General features: G+C 42.6%; 1 protein-coding gene across 1 annotated transcript; it reads right to left on the reverse strand.

The window, feature by feature from the left end:
- Positions 1–4,361: 4,361 nt before the first annotated feature.
- LOC126195488 (uncharacterized) lies at positions 4,362–6,719 on the reverse strand. The gene is made up of 2 exons (XM_049934117.1): positions 6,146–6,719; positions 4,362–4,819 (listed from the first exon to the last, which is right to left on the reverse strand). The coding sequence occupies exons 1-2, from the start codon at positions 6,717–6,719 to the stop codon at positions 4,362–4,364; spliced, it is 1,032 nt and encodes a 343-aa protein (XP_049790074.1).
- Between the last annotated feature and the right edge of the window lie 12,140 nt (positions 6,720–18,859).

The following is an 18,859-nucleotide window of genomic DNA, read 5'->3' on the forward strand; positions in this document are numbered from 1 at the left end:
TGTTAGTATTTGTTTCACTTCATGTAAAAGATCATTTTCAAATTCATCAGTGCCACATCCACACTGTTTTTACAGGGTTTTATCAACTTTACTGGTATCATAGCACTACTTTGGTTACTCATGTTGTCAGGTAAAGATTGAACACAATGACTGGATTCCATAGCACAACTAACATCACTTATTACAGAAGGAACACAAAATATATAGAATTTCTTTCACTTCATTGCACCAATTTGGGTACAAATTTTGAACAACCACAGCTAACTTATTCCAGAATGCACATTTATCTATGTTATTATCAACCTGGTCCCAAACAAACTTCAAAAAGTTTTTGCCTTTATTCTCCAGGCTCACAGATACCTCACCTTCACTGTTTGGATCATTGCTCTGCATGACATTAATAACAAATGCTTTGACTGGACTAGTATACCTTGACTCTCACTTACATCATCACATACATCACTTAACTTACCTGTATTGTCAACATCATTCACAAATAACTTAGAAACTTCATTATTCTTAAACTCCACAAATACCTGATAAACCACCACCACCATCATCATCATCATTATATTCTTCCTAAATTACTTCATCAATAACATCATTAACAACACAAGTCTCATCTTCATCAAAGTCACTTACATCACCTACATTCATTTCCAATAAGCTACCAGTCTCAGACCTACCAGCCACAGTTATTTCACAGCTCTCTTTCACATCTATATAAAAATATCACCTAGTTCAGATCCAATACAGTCATCACCTGATTTACATACAGCAATATAACTGTTTTCTGACCAAGAGAGGAAATCATTAGTACATACACTATGTGATCAAAAGTACCTGGACAACTGGCTTGAAAATGACTTATAAGTTTATGGCGTCCTCCATCGGTAATGCTGGAATTCCATATGGTGTTGGCCCACCTTTAGCCTTGATGACAGCTTCCACTCTCACAGGCATACTTCAATCAGGTGCTAGAAGGTTTCTTGGAGAAAGGCAGCCCATTCTTGACGGAGTGCTGCACTGAGGAGAGGTATCAACGTTTGTCAGTGAGGCCTGGCATGAAGTTGGCGTTCCAAAACATACCAAAGCTGTTCTATAGGATTCAGGTCAGGACTCTGTGCAGGCCACTCCATTACAGGGATGTTATTGTCGTGTAACCACTCTGCCACAAGCCATGCATTATGAACAGGTGCTCGATCGTGTTGAAAGATGCAATCGCCCTCCTCGAATTGCTCTTCAGCAGTGGGAAGCAAGAAGGTGCTTAAAGCACCATTGTAGACCTGTGCTGTGATAGTGCCATGTAAAACAACAAGGGGTGCAAGCCCCCTCCATGAAAAACTCAACCATGCCATAATACCAACACATCCGAAGTATACTGTTGGCACTACACACGTTGGCAGATGACGTTCACCAGGCATTCGCCATCCCCACATCCTGCCATTGGATCCCCACATTGTGTACCATGATTCATCACTCCGCACAACGTTTTTCCACTGTTCACTCATCCAATTTTTATGCTCCTTACGCCAAGCAAGGTGACATTTGACATTTACCGGTGCGATGTGTGGCTTATGAGCAGCTGCTCGACCATGAAATCCAAGTTTTCTCACCTCCCAGCTAACTGTCATAGTACTTGCAGTGGATCCCGACACAGTTTGTAATTCCTGTGTGATGGTCTGGCTAGATGTCTGCCTATTACACATAACGGCCTTCTTCAACTGTCGGCCGTCTCTGTCAGTCAACAGACAAGGTCGGCCTGTATGCTATTGTGCTGTAAATCTTCCTTCACATTTTCACTTCACTATCACATTGGAAACAGTGGACCTATGGGTGTTTAGGAGTGTGGAAATCTCACGTACAAATGTATGGTACTAGTGACACCCAATCACGTGACCACCTTTGAAGTCCGTGAGTTCTGCGGAGCATCCCATTCTGCTCTCTCATGATGTCTAATGACCACTGACATTGTTGATATAGAATGCCTGGCAGTAGGTGGCAGCACAATGCACCTAATATGAAAAATGTATGTTTTTGGGGGTGCTCGGATTCTTTTGATCACATAATGTACTACATCAAAATTCTCATTTGATCTCGCATTCTGGTTTGTGATTAGCACCTACATCACTATAATTAAACATAGTATCCCAAAACTTCTGATTGAAACATAAATGAGAGATCTGAATTCCTTCTGTTCAACTTCAGATACCTGTGCCATATCATTAACACTGTTATTATTGTCTAATTGTAAGTGTAACTTGGGGGTCCTGTGCTTGTGTTTCCTCACCCCAAAACTGTGAACCTTCATTGAGGCAGACTGCCATTTCCCGAGCAGTTACCTCTATGATTGTTTCTCCTATTAAATTGCCCATGGTTATCCCCATTATTCCTATACTGCTGATGTCCAAAATTTCTGTCTCTATTAACGTTTTGACCCTGATAGACATTACTTTTATCTCCGTTCCTGTAGTTATTACCACTGTGATCTCTATCATTTCGATTATTATTGTACATACTTCTTCCCATTGCAGTCTGTCAACATATTGTAAAACTGTTCAAGACAATTGTCTGGTCTGTGTACTAACTCCCACTGCAACCTTTCTGGTAATCTCTTTTTGAGTGCATCAATCAATGTCATTTCATCAAATGGTTTGTCAAGGTGTGTTAATTCCTTAAGTTGGTTCTTACAAAACTCTTTGAGGGTGCTGTCCCTATTCCTATAATTAGGGCAATTAAAAACTTCACTTTTAGTTCTCCTTTGTTCAGCTTCTGACCAAAATTTATTTAAAAACTTTTTCAAATCTTTGCTATTTTTCTCACTGACTTAAATTTAAATTTACCCAAGATAGAGCTTCACCTTCAAGACATCTTTTAACAAATTTAAATTTTTGACAGTCACTCATGCCTGACACAAAACTCTCTACAGTGGTGCAGAAAATTCACTGGATGTAAATTGTCTGATGAAAAACTTTTGATTGGAACATTGGACCTGTGGGTATTATGGTTATAGTGACGGTCACCGCACCAAAAATCCCAACTTATTATGATAAGGCACTTTTATTACGGTTTGTATAATTACATGATCACCAGAAAAACAACGCACAATTTCAAGACACGTGTATCACTCCTCAAGACGCAGCCGAGACTCCCCAAAGAAGCTCGAGTCCCCAAAGACCTCTTACTCTGCGCTTCGCCAGTGAAGTTACTGGCAGTCGACTGTCGCCACAGAGCCCCCCCCCCCAGGAGTGCGGAGCACTGGGGGATGGACATGGGTGTCTTCCTGTGTAGTGGCGTTGTGGGATGCTCGCTGGTTGATAGCAGCGTGTGCTAAGTGTCCATACTGTCTGTGCAGGGTGGACTAGCGCTCGTATAGTCCACCATCCAGTGAGGGGGGCAGACTGGTCGACCTGCGCGCGTGAACTGGACGGGCACAGGAGATGTTGTTGCAGTACCGGCGGAGAGGGGGATGCGAATCTTGAGCATCCCATCGGTGCTGAACGTTGCGGTTATGGCAGCCGTATCCACCCCATTTGGGATAGGGACTGTGCGCAGGATGGTGATGTGTGACGTGGGTGTGGACCCACGTGAAGTTTCCCCTATGCGGAGAATGAAGATGGATCCCTCGTGGAGCTGCAAGGAAAGCTCGTCACGTTGGCACTCGGAGGCGTTGATGGCGATGCAAATTTCGTCGACAGTGGATGTAGGATGCACTAGGGGGGGTGGGGGCGAAAAGTAACGTAGTTCAGGAGAAACATTGGAACACTCTGTGGAGGTATTGGGTACCAACACTTGGGACGGTGTAATGTCACACGCAACATGAGGTTGAGCCTGAGATTGTGGATTGTCACACGCAGTGCCTGTTTGGAACGAGGGTAGCATATCATCGTACACAACCGCTGAGTTGCCCTCGGGTGTAGGCTCGGTGCACATACGATCATGGTGGGACGCAGGAGGGTGGGTGATGTGTGTGGGATCGGGGTCGTCGCCATCTGATGGAAGAACACTCGACTCGGGGGGGTGTGTTACAGCTTCTTCGATCGTCCAGGCTGGTTTCACGCGTTGGAGGGAAACTGTCTGCCGGCGACCACTGATGAGAATGTCCATAGTATTGTCCCTGCGAGACACTACTCGATGTGGACCAGAGTAGGGTGGTTGTAATGCCGGTTTGACCGTGTCATCCCGTAACATAACGAACTCACAAGAGTCCAGGGCCGCATGCCTGAACACGCGAGGGCGGGTATGTGGCTGTGGAGGAGGCGTGCGGATCGTGGCTATGTGTGTCCGGACCCGTTCAACTAGCATGGGGAGGTTGGACAGGTCGGCGATTGCTTCGTCGTTGACGAACTCTGCGGGGAGGACTAGTTACTGTCCGATGGGCGAACGATGCCTGTCCTTAGAAGTTCCTCCACCGCGGCTTTAGCAAGGCGTAGTTTATGTGGTGGCAGCCGGCGCGCTTTATGGCGCACTGGAGGCCCATCTGTCGTGACAATTTTGTGTGTCGTGCCATTCGTAATAGCGTTCAGCTTGGCTGGCGAACTCCTTTGGGGCCCGTCGTGAACGGGGATCGGTAGCACACGAGAGTCACTAACCTGATGTGCCAGGGAAGCAGTCTGCTTCAGTGTCAGCAGAGTTCCACGAGGTGCATCTCCGGTGTCAGGTGGTGGCGGCGTTGGCAGGCGTTGTCCGAGGCGTCGTGCCTCGATGAGGGCTTGCGTAGCCGATGATCTGGCATGGTTCCGTTCGACGTTGTGAGGACGGAGGTCGTCGACTGCAGGGCGTTCAGGCTGGAGATGGGCGGTGGAAATCGTGAGGCTGTCTGCCGATGAAGAGCACTTGATGGGAGCTGTTCCCAGGTCGTCGGGGAGCCGAGGGGGAGGGGGGGGCCGAAGAGGCGACTGAACATGCAATGTGCGTGGACGAGGCGTGGTGCAATAATGCGGCTGACTGAAGATCTGGAGACAGTCCGAAGTGGAAAAGGAAGTCGATGCCTAATACTGGATCTTCGACATCAGCCACGTAGAAGGACCAAGTGAACTGTTTACCAGGTATGAGTTCAATAGGTAACTTGGCCAAACCCTGGACACGAAGTGTCGACTTATTTGCTGCTTGAAGGGACAGTTTGGTTGATGTCGTGTCCTTTACAGAAAATGTGGGGGGTATGACACTAACGTCTGCTCCTGTATCGACAAGAAAATACCGGCGCGAACCTACATCGAAGGCGTACAGACGTCCTCGTGGGGTGGGGAATCTGACAGAATGCAATGTCTGTGGGCGCCCCTGCCTGTATCCGCGGGCCGTGGCGCCTACTGCGGCCCGCGTGCGGTGTTTGGGAACGCGCAGGGCGGACGGCAGTTGCGAGCGGCGTCCCTGAAGGTGGTGTGAAACCAGCATATGCGCGAATCGGCTATACTCGTCCCGCCCGCCGAAGCGTCACGCGAGGGGAAGGCGGGGTGGGGAGGTGCTAGCCCGGTTGGGGTGGGGAGCGGCTGTTGCCGACCCGCTGGCGGTTCCCGGTCTTGGCCGCTAGGTGGCTGCTGTTCCGTGTGCTGTCCGCGATACGCGCGCGCCCGACCTCTACCACCCGACGGTGGAAGTATACACACAGGGTTACCAACCTCGGCGGTGTTAGGCACTGTGCTGTGTCGAATAATGGCGTATGCCTGATCCGCCAGCCGTAGTTTATCCTCGAGTGACGCTGCGGTATGTGGAAGCAAATGTAACTGTAGTTCTTGTGGCAGCTTCACCAACCACAATGCCCAGAGCGCTAAGTTCGGCAGGATCTCGGTACCGACCTGTGCACGCAAGCGTCGCCACAGCTGTGAGGGTGTTCTGTCGCCTAAAGTCTCGTCGTAAATTATATTGAGGATAGTATCGGCCGGTGGACGAGAGAGGCGTTCGATAAGTAATGCGCGAGCAGAGGCATATTTGTTGCTCTTAGGAGGGTTCAGCAATAAGTCACTGATGAGATCAGGGTGGTCGTGCAGGTGGTTCACTAAACACACGAAACGGGTGCTGTCGTCCGCAATACCGTGTATGTCCAACATGTTGTCCACCAAGGTAAACCACGTCACTGGGTTGTCCGGTTGTAACGGCGGCAGCTTCGGAAAATGGCCGGGGGCTGCAGGAGAGCCACGAAACGCACGGGGATTCTGCACGGTGTTCACTGGTGCAAAATGTGCCTCAGTGGCAGGCGATGTGTTGCGTTGAACGTCCGTTAGCTGTGTTGGCGAGACGTGGTATCCGGTCCATGTAGGCACGGAATCTGTGCGGCCACACGAAAAGCACGGCGCGGCAGGCGCGGGCGGGTCAACTGCCGGCGCGGCCGGAATCTCGAGCAGAGGCGCGAGATCGCGATTGAGCGCCGAGTGACGGGGCGGAACCACGGCAGGTGCGTCGCCCGAGATGTGCGCGGGGCGGCAGGACGGGTAGGCGTATAAATGGTCCGGCGCGGTTGGCGCGAGTGTCCCTTTGACCGGCGCGAAGGGGGGCACGTTAAACGGCAGCCGTGCATGTGGACCCAGAAACTGGCCAGCCGCGTGGTCCATGCTGTGCGGTAGAAACTCGGGGTTTCCGGGGTCCTGTGCTGAAGGAGCATTCTGTTGAGCGTAGAATGCCGTAGAAGGTGTCTGCGACGATGTGTACAGCGCCCGGTGTGGTATGCCGGCAGAGGTTAGAGTCGTCCGGCCAGGCGAGGGAAACACGGGAGATACGAACATTCCCGGTGTATTAGTGGCACACGGGGTGAAGCGTTGCGCTTCACAGTCGAATGTCCATTCTGCGGTCACGGCGTCGTGCACTGCCGTAAAAACTGGAGGCTAAGACATTGTCTATTGGCGCGAAACCGGTGATACACAGCGAGCGACTGCAACGTATTTTCGCGACTCGGGGTCACCAATGTGGGTATTATGGTTATAGTGACGGTCACCGCACCAAAAATCCCAACTTATTACGATAAGGCACTTTTATTACGGTTTGTATAATTACATGATCACCAGAAAAACAACGCACAATTTCAAGACACGTGTATCACTCCTCAAGACGCAGCCGAGACTCCCCAAAGAAGCTCGAGTCCCCAAAGACCTCTTACTCTGCGCTTCGCCAGTGAAGTTACTGGCAGTCGACTGTCGCCACAGACCACACAATACCATTGTTTGAGTACAGATTTTTGTGAATACAACTTTCCTGAATTGCTGAAATTTTTTGATCTAAAACATTTTCATTAGTTTGCATATTGTTTTCAGCATTTGAAAGTTTTTGATCTAAACTACTAAAGTTCTGTTCCATTTTTTCCGCTACAGCCTTCTGTTCAACTCTGATGTCATTAACATTCTTTGTCTGTTTTGCATATTCAACAATGAGCTCATTTTCCAAAACAATAAATTTATTTTTTAAGACATCAACTTTTTTAATCACACTTTTTAACCCCCCTGACAACCCATGTGTTAGCTCAGGAACCTGATTACTATGTTAGTCTGTTTGGTATTGTACCCTAACCATTCTATTATTGTTTTCAGTTTTTAGGTCATTTAATTGTCCTTGTAGTGAAGTAAATTTACTGTTATTGTCTGTCCTTATTTCAGTTAACTGTTCATTAACACCACTAAATTTGCTATTATTATCTGTCTTCATTTCCTCTAGCTTTGCCAAAATTAACTGCAGAATAACAGTTTTTACTGTTTCTTTTCTGACTACACTTTCACTCAGCTCAATCATGTCCTGACTGGGTCTCACAGCTCTCAATTCTGCATCACTACTACCCTCATCTCTTTTCATTTTGTTAACAATCACACGTATCCACAAACAAATTAATTTCACAAATAGTTTGTATTTGTCTTTCCTTTTTGATGTCCTTCTTCGTAGTTGTAAAGTCCTCTTTCAATTGATCTGGTCCGTCATTGTTGTTAGCATCTTGTCACTGTTGAAGTGACTTTTTGGGCAGTATTTGTCTTTCGTTTTTGATGTCCTTCTTCGTAGCTGTAAAGTCCTCTTTCAATTGATCTGGTCTGTCATTGTTGGTAGCATCTTGTCACTGTTGATGTGACTTTATTGGGCAGTCCTCGGTCTTCTTTCTTCACGTGATCAGAAATTCTTTTATATATAAACTGAAAATGGCACAAATCACTGTCCCTTCTTCTGCAACAGACAGAACTTCATTACCATTCAACTGGCCCCGGATGATGCCACCAGTTGTATCTTACCCTCCCTCATATCACCTGTTGATTGTCACTCATTTCCTAATCAGTTTCTTTTAATAAGCTTCAATAGTAGTAAGATGTACAAATAAACTTTTTTACTTAACTCCTTTTCTCATAGTTGGCTCCAGTTCATCACGTCTAGTGGTTGATTCTTGAGGCTAAAATTTTTGACATTGTAGGTTCCAAATGACATGATAATTCTGAAGTAAGCCTGCTCCGTAGTTTCTGTTTCTGTGATTTTGATTATATCACATTTTTCTATATCATACTATCTTTGCAATCACCACTTTGAAATTGAAAATTACATTGTTACTGCAAAAATTAAAAACACGTCCAATCACGTCAGAAGCATGCCCACTTCAACTCATTCTGTGGTACTAACAATATTCCAAAGAGTTTACAAACTTTCTTGACAAAAGAAGAATCTTCACCAAGTTATATCATTATTTTATAAATGAGTCCAGAAATAAATTTGATAATTAGTGTTAGACTGTGCAATTAATAATAGGAATTATAAGTATGCCAGATATTTTGTAATTTCAAATGTTTCTAAAAGAAAAGTAATATCAACTGTACATACAGAGTTTGTACATATTGATTGTAACAAAGAAAATAAAGTGATTTATTTTTGTACATTTTAGCCTGAGAGATAATGTATCATATACAAAATCATATGAAATTCTTTTAGTTAAACAACTGAGAAAATATTAACCTGTTTAAAAGGTAGAAAGTGTTTTTGGTATTGATAACTTCTGTTGAGTAAAGGTAATGTTAGAGGAGGCTGTCCCTTTACAAACTCTAGACTCAATTTAAAGGATGTTCCAAAAATATTTATTCAAATTGATACAGGAGGTAGCCCCCCCATGAACCATGGACCTTGCCGTTGGTGGGGAGGCTTGCGTGCCTCAGCGATACAGATGGCCGTACCCTAGGTGCAACCACAACGGAGGGGTATCTGTTGAGAGGCCAGACAAACATGTGGTTCCTGAAGAGGGGCAGCAGCCTTTTCAGTAGTTGCAGGGGCAACAGTCTGGATGATTGACTGATCTGGCCTTGTAACATTAACCAAAACGGCCTTGCTGTGCTGGTACTGCCAACGGCTGAAAGCAAGGGGAAACTACAGCCGTAATTTTTCCCGAGGACATGCAGCTCTACTGTATGATTAAATGATGATGGCACCCTCTTGGGTAAAATATTCCGGAGGTAAAATAGTCCCCCATTCGGATCTCCGGGCGGGGACTACTAAAGAGGACGTCGTTATCAGGAGAAAGAAAACTGGCGTTCTACGGATCGGAGCGTGGAATGTCAGATCCCTTAATCGGGCAGGTAGGTTAGAAAATTTTAAAAGGGAAATGGATAGGTTAAAGTTAGATATAGTGGGAATTAGTGAAGTTCGGTGGCAGGAGGAACAAGACTTTTGGTCAGGTGATTACAGGGTTATAAATACAAAATCAAATAGGGGTAATGCAGGAGTAGGTTTAATAATGAATAAAAAAATAGGAGTGCGGGTTAGCTACTACAAACAGCATAGTGAACGCATTATTGTGGCCAAGATAGACACAAAGCCCATGCCTACTACAGTAGTACAAGTTTATATGCCAACTAGCTCTGCAGATGATGAAGAAATAGATGAAATGTATGACGAGATAAAAGAAATTATTCAGGTAGTGAAGGGAGACGAAAATTTAATAGTCTTGGGTGACTGGAATTCGTCAGTAGGAAAAGGGAGAGAAGGAAACATAGTAGGTGAATATGGATTGGGGGGAAGGAATGAAAGAGGAAGCCGCCTTGTAGAATTTTGCACAGAGCATAACTTAATCATAGCTAACACTTGGTTCAAGAATCATGAAAGGAGGCTGTATACATGGAAGAAGCCTGGAGATACTGACAGGTTTCAGATAGATTACATAATGGTAAGACAGAGATTTAGGAACCAAGTTTTAAATTGTAAGACATTTCCTGGGGCAGATGTGGATTCTGACCACAATCTATTGGTTATGAACTGTAGATTGAAACTGAAGAAACTGCAAAAAGGTGGGAATTTAAGGAGATGGGACCTGGATAAACTGAAAGAACCAGAGGTTGTACAGAGTTTCAGGGAGAGCATAAGGGAACAATTGACAGGAATGGGGGAAAGAAATACAGTAGAAGAAGAATGGGTAGCTCTGAGGGATGAAGTGGTGAAGGCAGCAGAGGGTCAAGTAGGTAAAAAGACGAGGGCTAATGGAAATCCTTGGGTAACAGACGAAATATTGAATTTAATTGATGAAAGGAGAAAATATAAAAATGCAGTAAATGAAGCGGGCAAAAAGGAATACAAACGTCTCAAAAATGAGATTGACAGGAAGTGCAAAATGGCTAAGCAGGGCTGGCTAGAGGACAAATGTAAGGATGTAGAGGCTTGTCTCACTAGGGGTAAGATAGATACTGCCTACAGGAAAATTAAAGAGACCTTTGGAGAGAAGAGAACCACTTGTATGAATATCAAGAGCTCAGATGGCAACCCAGTTCTAAACAAAGAAGGGAAGGCAGAAAGGTGGAAGGAGTATATAGAGGGTTTATACAAGGGCGATGTACTTGGGGACAATATTATGGAAATGGAAGAGGATGTAGATGAAGACGAAATGGGAGATAAGATACTGCGTGAAGAGTTTGACAGAGCACTGAAAGACCTGAGTCGAAACAAGGCTCCGGGAGTAGACAACATTCCATTAGAACTACTGACGGCCTAGGGAGTGCCAGTCATGACAAAACTCTACCATCTGGTGAGCAAGATGTATGAGACAGGCGAAATACCCTCAGACTTCAAGAAGAATATAATAATTCCAATCCCAAAGAAAGCAGGTGTTGACAGATGTGAAAATTACCGAACTATCAGTTTAATAAGTCACAGCTGCAAAATACTAACGCGAATTCTTTACAGACGAATGGAAAAACTGGTAGAAGCCGACCTCGGGGAAGATCAGTTTGGATTCCGTAGAAATGTTGGAACACGTGAGGCAATACTGACCTTACGACTTATCTTGGAAGAAAGATTAAGAAAAGGCAAACCTACGTTTCTAGCATTTGTAGACTTAGAGAAAGCTTTTGACAATGTTGACTGGAATACTCTCTTTCAAATTCTGAATGTGGCAGGGATAAAATAGAGGGAGCGAAAGGCTATTTACAATTTGTACAGAAACCAGATGGCAGTTATAAGAGTCGAGGGGCATGAAAGGGAAGCAGTGGTTGGGAAAGGAGTGATACAGGGTTGTAGCCTCTCCCCGATGTTATTCAATCTGTATATTGAGCAAGCAGTAAAGGAAACAAAAGAAAAATTCGGAGTAGGTATTAAAATTCATGGAGAAGAAGTAAAAACTTTGAGGTTCGCCGATGACATTGTAATTCTGTCAGAGACAGCAAAGGACTTGGAAGAGCAGTTGAACGGAATGGACAGTGTCTTGAAAGGAGGATATAAGATGAACATCAACAAAAGCAAAACGAGGATAATGGAATGTAGTCAAATTAAGTCGGGTGATGCTGAGGGAATTAGATTAGGAAATGAGACACTTAAAGTAGTAAAGGAGTTTTGCTATTTAGGGAGTAAAATAACCGATGATGGTCGAAGTAGAGAGGATATAAAATGTAGACTGGCAATGGAAAGGAACGCGTTTCTCAAGAAGAGAAATTTGTTAACATCGAGTATAGGTTTAGTTGTCAGGAAGTCGTTTCTGAAAGTATTTGTATGGAGTGTAGCCATGTATGGAAGTGAGACATGGACGATAACTAGTTTGGACAAGAAGAGAATAGAAGCTTTCGAAATGTGGTGCTACAGAAGAATGCTGAAGATAAGGTGGGTAGATCATGTAACTAATGAGGAGGTATTGAATAGGATTGGGGAGAAGAGAAGTTTGTGGCACAACTTGACTAGAAGAAGGGATCGGTTGGTAGGACATGTTTTGAGGCATCAAGGGATCACAAATTTAGCATTGGAGGGCAGCGTGGAGGGTAAAAATCGTAGAGGGAGACCAAGAGATGAATACACTAAGCAGATTCAGAAGGATGTAGGTTGCAGTAGGTACTGGGAGATGAAGAAGCTTGCACAGGATAGAGTAGCATGGAGAGCTGCATCAAACCAGTCTCAGGACTGAAGACCACAACAACAACAGGAGGTAGAGAACATCGAAACGAATATATTTAGTCATGGTACATATGGTCCCCAATGGCAGTTTCTGATGCAAGGGACGATTTACAGAGAAGGCAGTTTAGCATGCTAATTATAGCAGTGGCATTCACAGGAACTGCTTGAACATGTGACCATTGGCATGTATGCGTACAATACATCATAGGATCATTGATCGTCATGTCCATTCATAGATTCCTGGCATGTTCACAATGGTACCAACAGCAATGTCAGTTCTAGTGAGTAGATCTTCTATTTCCACAATGGTTTCATACAGAAGCTGCTGCGTATGTTTCCAGAGGAAGACATCCAGATGTGAGGTCAGATGACCTGACTGGCCAGGGCATAGGGCCACCTCAGCTAATCCACTGATTCCCGAAGGTGGCTCTCAAAAGATTTCTCAAATGGAATGAAATGGGCTGGTTCACCATCCTATTGTAAGTACAACCTTGTGAATGAATTGGTATATTTCCAAGCAGACCTTAGAGCCAACCATCCATACAAAGAGCAGTTTTGAATGTCAGTATATATTACCGATCAGTGACACTGACACAACAGCTTACATGAACACTAGTAACAAAATGTTCCCTAACATTACAAGTTGACTTCAGGGACCCTTTGTTTCTTATCAAAATATATATGTTTTGATGTTCTTTGTGTCCTGCACTAATTTGAATGAACAGTTTTGGAACACATTGTATATGTGAATATAGTGTAACTGAATACATAAAAAAACTTCTCACCAAGCAGCAGCAGCAGGAGGACACAAACACATAAATATTAAGTAAATTTGCAAGCTTTCAGAGTCATTTACTTCTCCCGGCAGTAGATTTGAAGGGGAAGGAAGATGGATGAAGAGTCTGAAATAGTTGCCTCATTTTCTAAACCTTGCCAGCCCTTTTCCTTAATTACTGTTCCTTCTCCTTCAATCCTTCTGCCAGAAAGAAAACCACTGGCTCAAAAGCCTACAAGTTTCCTTAACCTTCATATGAGTGTGTTCTCCTGTTGACACTTGGTGAGCAGATTTTTTTATCTATCCAATTACATTGTTGTTGTTGTGGTCTTCAGTCCTGAGACTGGTTTGATGCAGCTCTCCATGCTACTCTATCCTGTGCAAGCTTCTTCATCTCCCAGTACCTACTGCAACCTACATCCTTCTGTATCTGTTTAGTGTATTCATCTCTTGGTCTCCCTCTACAATTTTTACCCTGCACGCTGCCCTCCAATGCCAAATTAGTGATCCCTTGATGCCTCAGAACATGTCCTACCAACCGATCCCTTCTTCTAGTCAAGTTGTGCCACAAGCTCCTCTTCTCCCCAAACCTATTCAATACCTCCTCATTAGTTATATGATCTACCCATCCAATCTTCAGCATTCTTCTGTAGCACCACATTTCGAAAGCTTCTATTCTCTTCTTGTCCAAACTAGTTATTGTCCATGTTTCACTTCCATACATGGCTACACTCCATACAAATACTTTCAGAAACGACATCCTGACACTTAAATCTATACTCGATTATACAAATTTCTCTTCTTCAGAAATGCTTTCCTTGCCGTTGCCAGTCTACATTTTATGTCCTCTCTAGTTCGACCATCATCAGTTATTTTGCTCCCCAAATAGCAAAACTCCTTTACTACTGTAAGTGTCTCATTTCCTAATCTAATTCCCTCAACATCACCTGACCTAATTTGACTACATTCCATTATCCTCATTTTGCTTTTGTTGATGTTCATCTTGGATCCTCCTTTCAAGACACTGACTATTCTGTTCAACTGCTCTTCCAAGTTCTTTGCTGTCTCTGACAGAATTACAATGTCATCGACGAACCTCAAAGTTTTTATTTCTTCTCCATGGATTTTAATACCTACTCCGAATTTTTCTTTTGTTTCCTTCACTGCTTGCTCAATATACAGATTGAATAACATTGGGGAGAGGCTACAACTCCCTGTCTCACTCCCTTCCCAACCACTGCTTCCAATTCATGTCCCTCGACTCTTATAACTGCCATCTGGTTTCTGTACAAATTGTAAATAGCCTTTCACTCCCTGTGTTTCACCCCTGCCACCTTCAGAATTTGAATGAGAGTTTTCCAGTCAACATTGTCAAAAGCTTTCTCTAAGTCTACGAATACTAGAAACGTAGGTTTGCCTTTCCTTAATCTAGCTTCTATGATAAGTCGTAGGGTCAGTATTGCCTCACGTGTTCCAATATTTCTACGAAATCCAAACTAATCTTCCCCGATGTCAGCTTCTACCAGTTTTTCCATTCGTCTGTAAAGAATTCGCATTAGTATTTTGCATCCGTGACTTATTAAACTGATTGTTCGGTAATTTTCACATCTTTCAACACCTGCTTTCTTTGGGATTGGAATTATTATATTCTTCTTGAAGTCTGGGGATATTTCGCCTGTCTCATACATCTTGCTCACCAGATGGTGGAGTTTTGTCAGCACTGGCTCTCCCAAGGCCGTCAGTAGTTCTGATGGAATGTTGTCTACTCCCGGGGCCTTGTTTCAATTTAGGTCTTTCAGTGCTCTATCAAACTCTTCACGCAGTATCGCATCTCCCATTTCATCTTCATCTATGTCCTCTTCCATCTCCATAATATTGTCCTCAAGTACATCGCCCTTGTATAGACCCTCTGTATACTCCTTCCACCTTTCTGCTTTCCCTTCTTTGCTGAGAACGGGGTTTCCATCTGAGCTCTTGATAATCATACAAGTGCTTCTCTTTTCTCCAAAGGTCTCTTTAATTTTCTTGTTGGCAGTATCTATCTTACCCCTAGTGAGATAATCCTCTACATCCTTACATTTGTCCTCTAGCCATCCCTGCTTAGCCATTTTGCACTTTCTGTCAATCTCATTTTTGAGACGTTTGTATTCCTTTTTGCCTCCTTCATTTACTGCATTTTTATATTTTCTCCTTTCATCAATTAAATTCAATATTTCTTCTGTTACCCAAGGATTTCTACTAGCCCTTGTCTTTTTAGCTACTTGATCCTCTGCTGCCTTCACTATTTCATCCCTCAAAGCTACCCATTCTTCTTCTACTGTATTTCTTTCCCCCATTCCTGTCAATTGTTCGCTTATTCTCTCCCTGAAACTCCGTACAACCTCTGGTTTAGTCAGTTTATCCAGGTCCCATCTCCTTAAATTCCCACCTTTTTGCAGTTTCTTCAGTTTTAATCTACAGTTCATAACCAATAGATTGTGGTCAGAGTCCACATCTGCCCCTGGAAATGTCTTAAAATTTAAAACCTGGTTCCTAAATCTCTGTCTTACCATTATATAATCTATCTGAAACCTGTCAGTATCTCCAGGCTTCTTCCATGTATACAACTTACATTATATTTTCAAAAACTGGAAATTGATTTCTTTCATTAATATATATGTGGTCAGATAAGGTTGGCTCCAACACCACATGCCATTGTTTGTCACAAGCTCTCGATCAGAATGGACCCAAAAGTTATGCCAATTAGTTCTTTGCTTCTTCTATGCCTGAAGGTAGGTTCCGCAAACCTCTTCAAGATTTCCAAGTTACTTTCAAGTAGATATTCAAGGAGGTTCTCAGCTCAGGTGTTGGTGTCACTGCTGCTGCATACCAGGTAGTGGGTACTGGCATGATAACCAGCAACATTTGCTCAATCTGCTATGAGCAGATGTCGATCAATCTCATCAGTTCATGGGAAGGAGTAGTACTGTCCCTGTATGGAAGGTAAGCTAATCCCAGTACAGTTTCCCTTGTGCTTTTCCTCACATTGTTTCATCCCGATGGCCACTAAGTCCCTGGCAGGAATTAAATTTCATTCTTTACATAAATGCGTAATCTGGAGTTCTTCAGATTCCTAGCATAGATCAACTCACCTCCAGTTCCTCCAAGGCCTGAAACACCCTTTTTGTATAGGTAGGGTTTCTGGATCAGGGCCACATCAAATCCTGTCTTCCTAGAAGGTGACTCGGGGCAGCAGTTGCAGGTTTATCTGCACCTTTGTGGTGGAAGTTGGCAAAAGATCCCTGATGGCAATGCAAGAACAGGACCTGAAATTGTACTTATGGACTGATGATAATTAAGCCTCAGAAGTGACCATGGTGGCAAGTTACAAACTGTAAGTGTGAGATATCTTGGGCACCACCTCCTTCAGCCAATGCAATGTTTCCATCACCTTGCAGACAAAGATAACAGCATGCTTTTCCAGACATACCTTTCTCGATTTGGAACCTGGACTTGCAACCTCCCCATTCTTCTAAGAGAGATTCATCTGAACAAGCTCCACCTACTGCGAGGTTATGTGACGAATATCCTTGTTGGATAACTGAACCCCAAGACTGCAGTATTATAGGTCTATTTCCCTATTTGTTATAAGTATTGTGAAGGTACTGTGAATATCTCAAGTTCCTTGAATAAATGTTTGCAAGGTGATCTTGGGTGGGCTATTATTCTGAAAACACACTTTTGTGTAATGAATACTTTTTTCTCTTAATCATAAAGCACCACAAAATATGATGCCATATGAAAGCAGTGACTGAAACAAGCATAGCAGACTAATTTACTGATATGTTTATCACCAAAGTTTACATTAACCTAATAGCATAAGTAGCTGAACCTAGACATTTCAGCAGATCATCAATGTGTTTCTTCCAATTCAATTTTCATCAGTGCGCACACCCAGAAATTTTGAATATTCTGCCTTAGCAACAGACTTCTGTTTAAAGTCTATATTTATTAGTGGTGTTGTGCCATTTACTGCACAGCTTTGTATATACTGTATTTTCTCAAAATTTAGAGAGAGTCGATTTGTAGAGAACCATTTAATAATTTTCTGAAAGACATTATTTACAGTTCCCTTAGCTAATTCTTATGTGTTGGGTATGATTACTATATTTGTATCATCAGTAAAAATAACTAGCTTTGCATCTCCATGAATACAGAGTGGCAAGTCAATAATGTATATTAAGAACAATAAGGGACCCAAGAGTGAACCCTGTGGGATGCCATTCTTGATACCTTCACAGTCAGAGGACTCTGCTGAATTTTGGAGATGATCTTTACAGTTAATTTCAACCTTCTGTATTCTACCAGTTAAATATAAATTAAACCATCTGTGCACTGTCCCACTCGTACCACGATACCTAAGCTTATCTAGAAGAATTTAAATTGATTGATTGATTGATTTCTTTATTAATCCATGTAACAATTTACATTGTGTGGATTTCGTCAGCAAAATCATATACAATATACCTACAATTTATAAACATAAAATTAATATTTACACACATTTTTAAAGTATCTTACATTAGTTTTATATCCTTATGTAATTTTCTTATAGTACTGTACAATTCTGGATTTCATATTATAATAATTTCCCCATGTATTACAATGCAGGCTACTTTAATTACAATACATGTTTTAATTCAGATAGTCCGTTACTGTGTAATAACTTTTATTTAGTAATTTTTTTTTCTTTTTTCTTTTTTTGAGCTGTCCAATTGTGTCAATATCTTTTATATTTTGGGGTAATATATTATATAATTTAACGGCATTGTACAACAAGATCTGCTGAGTTGTAACTTTATTTTTCCTCTCTAGATGCAGATTGTATTGGTTTCTAGTTTCATAGTTGTGTACTAAAGAATTTTTAACATAGCAGTCAATATGTTTTTTACATACATATACTTTGAAAATGTATTCACAGGGGACCGTTAGGATTTCCAGCTTTTGGAAATGTTCAAGGCAATGAGCCCTACTGCCACTCTTGGTTGCTCTTTTTTGTAATTTGAAAACTATTTGAATATTTTTACTGTTCACTCCCCAAAATATTATTCCATAGGTAATAACAGAGTGGATATAAGAAAAATATATAGATCTGACAGATGTAGTATCACACACTGCAGTCAGAATTCTAAGAGCATAGCATGCTGCAGCAATTCTGTTACTAAGTATTTTAATATGTTCTTCCCACTTTAACTGACTGTCAACATGCATACCAAGAAATTTAGTGTAGTCTACACATTCTATAGTTTCATCGTTTAACTTAAAGTTGTTATAGTATGGTTTTTTGCAGAGATAGATGTTTTTTTTTGTGTTAGTTTATTATTGGATGCCCACTCACGTACACTGTTTGGTGTTTGTTCGGCTTTTTCTTTCAGTGCATCTGGTGATCTGTCACTGATTAGAATATTTGAGTCATCTGCAGACAATATTGTTTGTCCATGCTTGATGCTCTGTGGGAAGTCATTTATGATTCACACAGTCAGAAGCCATTGAGAGATCACAAAATATCTCTGTGGGTGATATTTGGTTATTCAGAGTATTTAATATTTGATCAATGGGAGCATATATAACATTTTCAGTTGAAAAGCCTGTGGCGCTGATGAAATCGACACCAACATCGATATGCATTCATCTTTGGACTCTTAAGCATTATCTTTGGCTGTTCCGCCAAGTTCAGTTCAGTTCTTTGTGATCCTTGTATGTGTTAAGGTTAATAAATGAACTATT

Source organism: Schistocerca nitens, chromosome 7 (genome assembly GCF_023898315.1).
Source record: "Schistocerca nitens isolate TAMUIC-IGC-003100 chromosome 7, iqSchNite1.1, whole genome shotgun sequence".
NCBI classification, from domain to species: Eukaryota; Metazoa; Arthropoda; class Insecta; order Orthoptera; family Acrididae; genus Schistocerca; species Schistocerca nitens.